The sequence below is a fragment of the Portunus trituberculatus genome, chromosome 48 (genome assembly GCF_017591435.1).
Source record: "Portunus trituberculatus isolate SZX2019 chromosome 48, ASM1759143v1, whole genome shotgun sequence".
Lineage (NCBI taxonomy): Eukaryota > Metazoa > Arthropoda > Malacostraca > Decapoda > Portunidae > Portunus > Portunus trituberculatus.
In genome coordinates, this window is record NC_059302.1 from 253,425 (window position 1) to 263,424 (window position 10,000).

The following is a 10,000-nucleotide window of genomic DNA, read 5'->3' on the forward strand; positions in this document are numbered from 1 at the left end:
CGTCTGGGTATGCAGGGGTCTTGAGTACAAAGGCGGTGGTGTTGCACGGTACAGGTGAGGTACAGGAGTTGCCTGGAACTGAGAACTCACCTGGGGTACACGTAGCGGTAGCGGCGAGTGTCGACGGCCGCCATGTCCAGGAACACGGCGTAGGTTCTCTCTGGATCTAGGCCTCGCAGGCGCACCTTCACCACCGGGAACATCCGCCTGGAGGAGAGGAGAGGCACAACAGGGAGGAGTGGTTAATACTTTGCCTTTAAGAACAATTGTTCTTCATGTTATATATTTTGCTTTATTCCTCCTATCTGACTCATTAATTTAATTACATAAAAATATTCATCCTGTATGTGGTCGGTTTACGTGATGAGACGCAAAACATTTCTGAAAGCGTGTTTCCTTAAAAACTGTTGTCTTCATCTGTTTATTGAAGCTTCTCGGTATGTATGTACGTATAAGAACGTGATATATCATTTAAATTTTCGCAAACTAATGATCCGCCACAAATACAACAAGTACAATGTTACCAGTCATATTCCCCGCCTACACCTATCCTTCTCTGCCGCACCGCCCCTCACCTGCCGTTTTTAGTAATGATCATTTCTGTGGTGAGGCTGTGGAACTTGGCCCACAGGTCTCTCTGCAGTAGCTGGATGCTCACGCCCTCACACCGGTTATCAGCTCCTTCCTGCCCCGCCCATCGCAGGTTTGGCATTTGTCTTAGCATCTGCAAGACATGGCGTTAGCAGCGGCTCTCCCCTTGCACGGTACTGTAATACATGGAGGTTGAACAAGGCGTCATTCTCACCTGCCATTCTGTAGTTCCTGAAGGCGGCGCGGGGGAGAAAGCCTCTGATGGGAAATGTTGGGATGGCAGCAGACACACAGGATTGTCGGTGGAGTTGTGCAAGGGCGTCCGACACCTTCCCGGATCAGGAGAGGCGCAGAATTGCTGGGGGCTGGGTGCTGTGAAACACAGATGATTACCTAACATGGTCATGTAATCGGTGTACGGAGCGTCATTACAGCTGAGAACTAAAGGCCATGACATGACGTAAGCTATCCCAAAATACCCATCGTCCTCCCTTCTTCCCTCTTCTGTTAACGTGTGAACGTGGTATACTCACTGCTGCTGCTGCAGTCCTCGACGTCCACCAACAGGTCCTCGTCGTCTGCACTTTCACCGCCATCAGGGGAGGGCGCTTCACTGTTGCTACCTGCACCACGTGTTTCCCAGGGAGAAGTCTCCTCTCTTCTCGTGGAGTCCTCCACATGGTGAGGGCGTGAGGTCATTGCCTCGTCTGTCTCAGAAGGTGTGCTTTTTGAACCTTTGAGAACCTCTTCGTCAGTCACATCTTCATTACTTTTCGCCTTTGCTCCCGAGGGTGGTCGAGGCTCCGCATTGTCCTCAGGCCCAGTGAGCAGCGCCTGAACACTGAATGCAGCGGCGCGTGGACTCAGCATGGCGGCGTTGGGAGGGGGTCCAGACGATGAAGCTGACGCCGACGCTTTTGCGTCGGGCAGGTCCGTAGACCCGCTATCGCTGGCCTCTCCTGCAGCCACGGCGGATTGCTGAGCGGCACCTGAGCTGTTCATGATAATGACTAATGATTCTGAGGAAGCAACAGGAGTATGTATGCGATATGCGTACAACTATTTTCGCGTTCGTTCATGCAGTATTTTAAAATTCCAATAGACTTTGTTAAGCCTCTTTTTGGTTCACATTCATCGCTTTAAGCAAAAACACCCTGAAGCTATTATTGAAAAAAACTTCATATAGGCACACAGGCACAGAGAATGCTGACAAGACTGATCAGCGACAGTGTGTTGGCGAAGCGAGGTACTAAATTACGCGTAGTGTCACTTACAATGGTAACCAAAACAAGCAATACACATCGATGGGATCTCCTATGATGGTGCCTCATTGCCTCCTGCTCATATCGGGCTGCCTTTAGTGTCTATCTACATTTCCTCTCACCCTTTATACGCTTGAGCTCCTCACAGCAGGCTGATATATCATCTGGCTGTCAGTATCCTACCCATGACAGAAAGAAGAACAAAAAAAGAAAAGCCATTCCTCTCTAGTAGTGAGACTCTCTTAATACTTTCTTCCTATTCAACATTCCTGACAAGCGTAGCAAATGCCACTGGTTTCCTAGAACAAGCAGAGAAGCATCGCATCAACAAAACTTACCGAACGGCACTTGGTTACGTATGGGCTTCCTGGCGGGCTGGGGTTGGGGAGCTGGGGTCGGCCAGGTGAGGGGGAGCGGCACGGAAGCCCTGGTCGAGGCACGGGCAAGCTTAACACTAAGTCCGCTAATCACCTGACGGCTCCCGGGAGGCAGCTCACCTGATAACGCTTGTCACCATCCTTCAACCCTTTATAGTCTTATCTCTCGCCAGACTTCTTCACCGTCAGGCTGAAGTTGGACGCTGCTGCTCCCGCTTATCTGCCACCCAACGCTAGTGTTTATGAGCAAAATCGTGATAGAGGAAAAAGAGACCAGGAGGGACGCTGCTCCCTATTCAAACCTCCACTTTCACCACACACGGGGTTTCAAATGGTGGTGCAGGCTCAAAATGGATCTTGTTGCGCGTGGGAGAAGCGATACATGAGATAAATACTTTGGGGATCACGGAAGCTTAGTGATAAATCCTCCCGGCTCAACTCTTCATTCTGGCTTCCTGCATTCATTCCAGTCTCAAGTCAGCGTCACAAGAACATAAGATCATCAGAAAACATAACGGAAGCTGCAAGAGGCCGCCAGATCTACACGTGACGATCCTTGTGTGAGCAAAAGCTACTTAATTCTGTCTATCATCCTCATCCAAAAATTTGTCTAATCTTTTAAAACTCCCTACTGACTCGGCACTAACAATATGATTATACTGAGTCCGTTCCATTCATCAACCACTCTATTAGTGAACTAATTCCATGTTTTTGGGCGCCTTGACGAACATAAATGTTAGATAAACAACTGATATGTTTTTTTTTATGAAGAGAGGAATTGCTACATTCCTGAAAGTTTAATGTAACTAAGTATTCTTGCATTGTAACCATACTATTTATGACTGACTGACAGGGGTGCCACGTGGCGCCACCGCTGAGACACAAGGCACAGGAAGAAAAAGACGACTAGCCATACGATTTAAGGTTTATTAGCAATGGACCTGTGCGGGGGTGACAGTGGCGACGGTGCTGAGTGGCGAAGAGGAGCAGTTTATGCCGCGCCCCTCAAGACACCTTAGCGTCAGGTGGGAGAGGTGCGGGTGGCTGGCTCATCTAGCCCCCTAAAGAGCCGAAGTATCTACAAGTGCAGTGATGGACTCCTTATAGCTCCTAAACTGCTCTAATGAAATGAAGCACAAGTACGTTAAACACCTAAATGAAACACCCGCACAAGAATAAACAAAAATAATAGTGTTGATATTGATAACAGTATTCTTTAAGTGACTCCTTCCACACATCTTGTAAGTATACGAGTGACTCTGGGACAATGAATGAGATATATGAGAAGCAAATTGGGTTGACACATTTTTCGAGAAGTAATGACTAAGAGATGGGCATTGCTATCGAGAAACTAAGACTTACTCGCTACTAAATTGTTGTTGCTTCTGCTTACGTTAAACACGTGCAGAGTTATGAAAAAAGAAGGAATGAAGCAAAAGAATCATGCACCGGAGATGAATCAGAGAGAGAGAGAGAGAGAGAGAGAGAGAGAGAGAGAGAGAGAGAGAGAGAGAGAGAGAGAGATAATAAGTTCATATGGTCGTAAAAAGAGAAATGCACAAAAAATAACAAGAATAAGAAAGAAAACAGAGAAAAATTTAAGAAAATGAAAAAAAATCAGCAAGAATCAAACAAACACTCCTAATGAAACACTGCAAAACTAAACAACCCGGTGAAACAAAACACCGCAAAACAGAGGCCAAAACAAACCTAACCAAGTGACCTTTCTAGGATAAACATCAGCACTTAACCTTAACCAATCATAACAAATACCTAAATCTAATCGAATGTCACCTTCCGATCCTCGTTCCCGACAGTTGGGGGTGTGTCGGACAGCCTGAGTGACAGCAGAGGTAAGCCAGCCTGTCAGCCCGCTGTCAGTAGCTCCTAAGAGGGTGATCACTATCCACATCACCCGATAAGGCGGACGGGTGTGTTGATAAGAGGAAGATGAACTTATCAAGGGAGAGAGAGATAGCATCACGGAGGAGAGAAAAGTGCCTAGACAGAGAGAGAGAGAGAGAGAGAGAGAGAGAGAGAGAGAGAGAGAGAGAGAGAGAGAGAGAGAGAGAGAGAGAGAGAAAGAGAGAGAGAGAGAGAGGGGGGGAGGGTGATAGAATAAAAGCATATATACAACATTATGCAACATAGGATTACAAGTCACAATAAACCAAATCTCAAGAGGAATCGAAATTAGATCTACGAATCATTCCTCCTTAGCTCTTACATCATATTACCTCCACCTCTTATATATTACAGTTTACGTTTCCTAGACGAGGTATGCTTCAGCGCAGACTAAAGATGTGACAGCTGACATTTTCAAACCACCAGGTGCTGTTGCTACATTCCTTTTCATAACAAGTCCTGCATTTCAACTAGGCTGGCCATTTTTTATGCACTATGAAATAAGGGTTTATTTATTAAGCACGCCAATGGGGGGGGGGAGTGTGGCAGGAGGAGGAGGAAGAAGAGGAGGAGAGAGGACCCTTCTGGACTAAAACAAACAACAATCACACCACATCACACCTCCCTTTCCTAGCTCCTAATATCTATACTGAATAAGACGGGGAAGAAGCAGACATCACCAGAAACTCCAAACAACTCGTGACACTAGACAGATGACGAAGGACGAGGAGTAGAGACTGTGAATGGACGGATGGGATCATTTTCTTATCTCTTTGTTGACGTAGGCACTGCAGAAGGATGTAGAGAGATCCGTAGCTGTGGATATGCTGGCCTCTCCTTTTGACAAGCCATTAACGTCGGTGGCCTCAGCTAGGGAGGAGAAAGAAAAGAAGGAGAAGGAGGAGGAGGAGGAGGAGGAGAAATAAAAAGAAACGTAAAGTCAAAGGAAAGATCAATATTTCCATTTTGTAAGGTAATGAAAGAGTAGCAAAAGTGAAAAGTTAGAGGAAAGAAAATAAAAAGTTCATCTTATCTTATACAGACCACAGAACTATTCAAGAAACTGTGTGTGTGTGTGTGTGTGTGTGTGTGTGTGTGTGTGTGTGTGTGTGTGTGTGTGTGTGTGTGTGTGTGTGTGTGTGTGTGTGTGTGTGTGTGTGTGTGTGTGTGTGTGTAATAATAATAATAATGATAATAATAATAATAATATATGGTTTATTAGTTTGGCAATGTAAAAAATGTGTGTGTGTGTGTGTGTGTGTGTGTGTGTGTGTGTGTGTGTGTGTGTGTGTGTGTGTGTGTGTGTGTGTGTGTGTGTGTGTGTGTGTGTGTGTGTGTGTGTGTGTGTGTGTGTGTGTGTGTGTGTGACCCTCACCACAACGCACTCACTTCGGCAGGTGGCCTTTGACAGTGTTGATAGCGCGTCTCAGAGTTGACTTCTCCTTGTTCTCTCTCTCCTTCTTCTTCTGTGCCTTCCTCTGCTTCCGGCGGGCGTCCGTGTGAGGGTTCTCTGCCATCACGTCAATCTCCTCCTCCTTGTCTGACTCTACGCGACGCTCAGGCAGCTTCCCGTGCTTGCCGATCAGCCAGTAAGTCTCCATCGATCCCTTCCCCTGCAGCGATAAGCAGAGACACACACGAGGCAAATTGAATCACTTATTGATCCTACAAACTTCTTCATTTACACTTACACAAATTTCAATCAAGGAAGGAGTTCCAATCCTTTACTAACCTTGATCTCCATTTCTCCTCTGAGTTTAAGGATGAACCCGCCAACCTTCTCTAGGGACTCCTTGGTGGCGGCCGTGACGTGGATCTTGAAGGCTGGCGAGGAGGGCGGCGAGGTGGGAGGGAAGAGGGAAGGTAAGGCGATAGAGAAAGAGATTAATGGAAATGAGAAGAGAGAAAGAGACGAGAGACAAACACAGGACGAAGAAGAAAGGGAAAAGAGAGAAAAGTTCAAATCAAATGCCAAAGAGAGAAGAGAGAGAAGGTAAAGCGATAAAGAAATATGTCAAGATTAATGGAAATGAGAAACGAGACGGAGAGAAAAGGGAACAAGAAAGAAGAGTTCAAATCAAATGCCAAAAACTTTTGCGACCACATTTTTGTAAGTCATAAACGATAAAAAAAAAGAGAAAGCCTGAGATTTTTGAGAATAGGGGGAAAAAAAAGGAAACTGGAAAAATGTCCATACTGGCGTGTAATAATCTATTTGACACTTGCTTGAAAAATTGCCTTAAAGCGTGACAGCAGTGATGAATCTATTCTACCGTTGCTGGTAGAAATTGATAAAAAGTAAAAAAACAACAAAAACAATTCCCTTAAGAACCATTCCCTTGAAAACCCCATTAACAAAATTCCTTTAACAATAATTTATTTTCCCTTATTGTGACACTATAGATGGAACAAAGCAACAACAACAACCACTACAACAACTACAACAACAACAATAAATACAATACAATAAGTCAACAACAGTAAGAAGAAAAAGACAAAACCATAAGAGTCGGGACAGGAGGAGCAGGAGGGACAAACAGGTCTGAACTTACGTAATCCATTCGACTCCATCTTAGAGGCAATGTTGACTGACTCCCCGAAGAGAGTGTAGCGTGGCATCTTGGATCCCACCACCCCCGCCACCACCGGCCCAGTGTGGATACCGACGCGGATTTGTAGACGCTCGCCAGGCATGTGAGGTACTACGAAGTTCTCAGTAGCGTGCAGGAGGTCGAGGGCCATGGAGGCGATCTCTGCGGCGTGCTCCTTGCCTGTAGATGGTGGTGATGGGAAGGAAAGCCACAATAAAGGAAGAAAGGTAGTGGTGTGAGGTGAAGCAGAAGTGGTGATGTAAGTTGCCAATGGAGAAGACGCAGGAAAGGCAATAGTGGTGTATGTATGTAGTAATGGTGATGGTGATGCATGGTATGGGTGATGATAGAAGAGACACAGTAAAGACAATGATGGTGGAGGTGAAACAGAGGTAGTGGTGTAAGTTGATGTGGTGTAGATGATGCATGGTACGCTGATGATGATGCAGTGAAGGCATTGGTGGTGCAAATAGTAATGGTGGTGATAACAATAGTATTTTTTAATGGAACAAGAAGTATAAGTAGATGAAAAGAGTTTAGACAGACAGAGAAGGGCAGCGGTGGTGTAAGAAATGACGGTATGTAATGAGGTGGAATACTGATAAGATAACACTGGTGATACATATGGATTAGCATGTAGATGTAGGTGATAAGTAACATAGGAATACATTCAAACCCAATAAACTACAAAGTCAGAAGAGACAGACACACTCAAAGACACACTAATTCTAATACCGCTACACAAAAGCACATATGACTGAGGTGCGGCAAAGAAGACACAGATAAAAGAGTGAAATAAATAAACAGGTATAGGAAGCAACGGAAGAATCTATGACATGCTGGGAAGTGTGTGCGTGTGCATGGGCGTGTGGGTGTGCTGGGGATCGGCGGGTGCATAGGTGTAGAGGCGCCGTGAAGCGAACTAGAGCTACGGGTGTCCACTGCTGCTACTTGGAGGAAGATGTTGCAGATGACAATGCGTAGTGGTAGTCTCGGGGCACTGGAGTTGTTATCATACGTCTCTCTCTCTCTCTCTCTCTCTCTACAAGCAACAAAGCGGAACTGGGTCATGATTGAGCGATCGGACAAGCATTGTCATCGCAAATCTGGTGGTGTTGGTTGGTCAGGTTTGGTGGGACACTGAGGGACGCCAAACGCGGATATCGGCGGGTGACTGTCGCGTTCCTTGGAATTCTATACTTTTTTTCACTCCTAGTTTGTTTTCCAAAGAGGTGAATGAAAAATCGAGGTCTCGTTCTTAAATAAAAAATACTAATGATAAAAGAAAACACGAACGCCACCACAGAAGAAAAATAAGACCAGGAAACAGACGATGGACAGAGGAAACTAATAGAGGACAGACAAACAGACAGGGCGGCACACGAATAGACAGTCAGTTTAAAATTCTAATTGTGAAAGTGGTAAACCTTTAAGGATTGAGGGTTCATGCTTAAAAATAACACCATTGCAGACTGAAAGAAGGAGAAGGAGCAGGATGGAAGGCAACACAAACAGTTGATAAGACAAACGGATAGGACGTGAAGCCAGAAACATAATAAACAGGACGCCACGAGAGACAGGCAATTAAGGCTAGGAAGTGTACCGTAGATATACAAACAAATCGATAAGAGGACTGACAGGCAGACGCACAGATCCAAGATCCAAGGATGAGAAAACAGAAGACAGGTACAAAATTAAATAATGAGAAACAAAACTATAACTATAAAACACGTGAAACTTCATGAAACACAATTCCCTCAACACACAAACATAGACACAGAAGAGAACCTCGACCTTTCTTGCAATAATCAGTTTCAATTCCAATCAGGACGAAAATTTACTTGACTCTTCGAATCCCGTGAGGAACGCTCGAGTCTGAAGGGGGAGGAGGGACGGGTTACCTAGACCAGTGTGGCTCATGATTTTGTAGACTGGAGAGGTGTATATGAGGCGATCCAAGTTGGTCGTTCCCACAGCATGGTCTATGGGAATGAGAAAGGCAACTTGAGAAGCTAAAACGCAATACCTCACTTCACACGACTAACCATGTGTAACCTTATCTACTCTCTCTCTCTCTCTCTCTCTCTCTCTCTCTCTCTCTCTCTCTCTCTCTTCCTCCTACACCTGCAGATTCGCGCAGCTAATTTTTCATCCTTATCTCTCCTAATCCACACGTCCCCGGACATCTGGTGGCTCCGAGAAGTAACAGAAAGATGCCTTACAGCTTTTCCGGGCTAGAATGTTTCTATATCGCAGTGAATTTAGAAAGGCCTTGCCTGTGATTGCTTACCAGTACTGATAGGGAGAGAGAGAGAGAGAGAGAGAGAGAGAGAGAGAGAGAGAGAGAGAGAGAGAGAGAGAGAGAGAGAGAGAGAGAGAGAGAGAGAGAGAGAGAGAGAGAGAGAGAGAGAGGACAATCGAGGAGAAAATAAATAATTAAGAAATGAAGAGACGAGAGAATACAAGAAAAAAATAGAAAACAAAGAAAATGAAAACAAAAGACAAGAAAAAATAAGACAAAACGGCACAGAATAAAGATATGAAAAATGTAAGGTCAAAAGTAGAACAAAAAAAATCATTATAAAAGAAAAACTAAGTTCCGAGGGCTGTTATTCTTTCCATATTCCATTTTCTGTGACTCTGCATCCCCGTCAGGTGCTAGAAACCCATCGCTCAATCACTTCCTGTTCTGGACGAGGACGGAAGGAAGACGCGGAAAGTGTTGTGAGCAGAGAAAGTCTTCCACAGGTGCTCGGAAGTGTCAGCCGCATGTATTTTGACAAGAGAAACGGAGAAATTTTGGTGCGAGTGTTTTCCTGTATATTAGAGTGAGTGACATGAGGAGGAGAAGGTGGAGGAGGTGGTATTAACTACAAGTGTGATATGGATGAGTGTGTTCAAGTGCATTTCGGTTCTGTCTTTCTAGAGTATGAATATAATTTATAGAGAGAGTATCACACATTAAACAGTATTCTGAAACGCTTGGCTCTATAATCACGACTACTTTCAAAGACCTAATGTTTTCTTTATTCCGGATTGTAATGTAAAATACCCTTGAAAACCTTAGTATCTTTAACTTTAGCCTTTTTAAAATAGTCGTGGTGCAACGTAGAAGTGTTTCTGAATATAGTCCATCGAGTGTTCTGCCAAAGAAAAAGGTGAGATGTGTGTGTGTGTGTGTGTGTGTGTGTGTACTGAACGTTCGAAGACTGTGAGTGCTTTGAGCGTCTTTTGCAGGAGGACGAGTTTCTCTCTGGACACAAGGGTAGAGGAG

At 44.9% G+C, this 10,000-nt stretch overlaps 2 protein-coding genes across 5 annotated transcripts in view; both read right to left on the reverse strand.

The window, feature by feature from the left end:
* Positions 1–4,211, reverse strand: part of LOC123498746 (T-box transcription factor TBX6-like) — a 15,148-nt gene extending 10,937 nt beyond the window's left edge. Inside the window, exons 1-5 of one of the 3 annotated variants that reach the window (XM_045246150.1) lie at positions 4,025–4,211; positions 1,125–1,580; positions 806–963; positions 576–724; positions 91–207 (exon numbers count right to left, since the gene is read on the reverse strand). In XM_045246150.1, coding sequence (XP_045102085.1) covers positions 91–207; positions 576–724; positions 806–963; positions 1,125–1,580; positions 4,025–4,211 — 1,067 coding nt within the window. Of the gene's footprint in view, positions 1–90; positions 208–575; positions 725–805; positions 964–1,124; positions 1,586–2,191; positions 2,335–4,024 lie in introns of those variants that run through there. The other 2 variants (XM_045246152.1, XM_045246151.1) reach the window with 2 other exon arrangements.
* The window catches only part of LOC123498745, a 14,611-nt gene continuing 7,750 nt past the window's right edge, over positions 3,140–10,000 (reverse strand). Inside the window, exons 9-13 of one of the 2 annotated variants that reach the window (XM_045246148.1) lie at positions 8,628–8,708; positions 6,688–6,906; positions 5,868–5,959; positions 5,525–5,748; positions 3,140–5,005 (exon numbers count right to left, since the gene is read on the reverse strand). In XM_045246148.1, coding sequence (XP_045102083.1) covers positions 5,002–5,005; positions 5,525–5,748; positions 5,868–5,959; positions 6,688–6,906; positions 8,628–8,708 — 620 coding nt within the window. In that variant the 3' untranslated portion in view covers positions 3,140–5,001. The remainder of the gene's footprint in view (positions 5,006–5,524; positions 5,749–5,867; positions 5,960–6,687; positions 6,907–8,627; positions 8,709–10,000) is intronic. The other variant, XM_045246149.1, reaches the window with a different exon arrangement.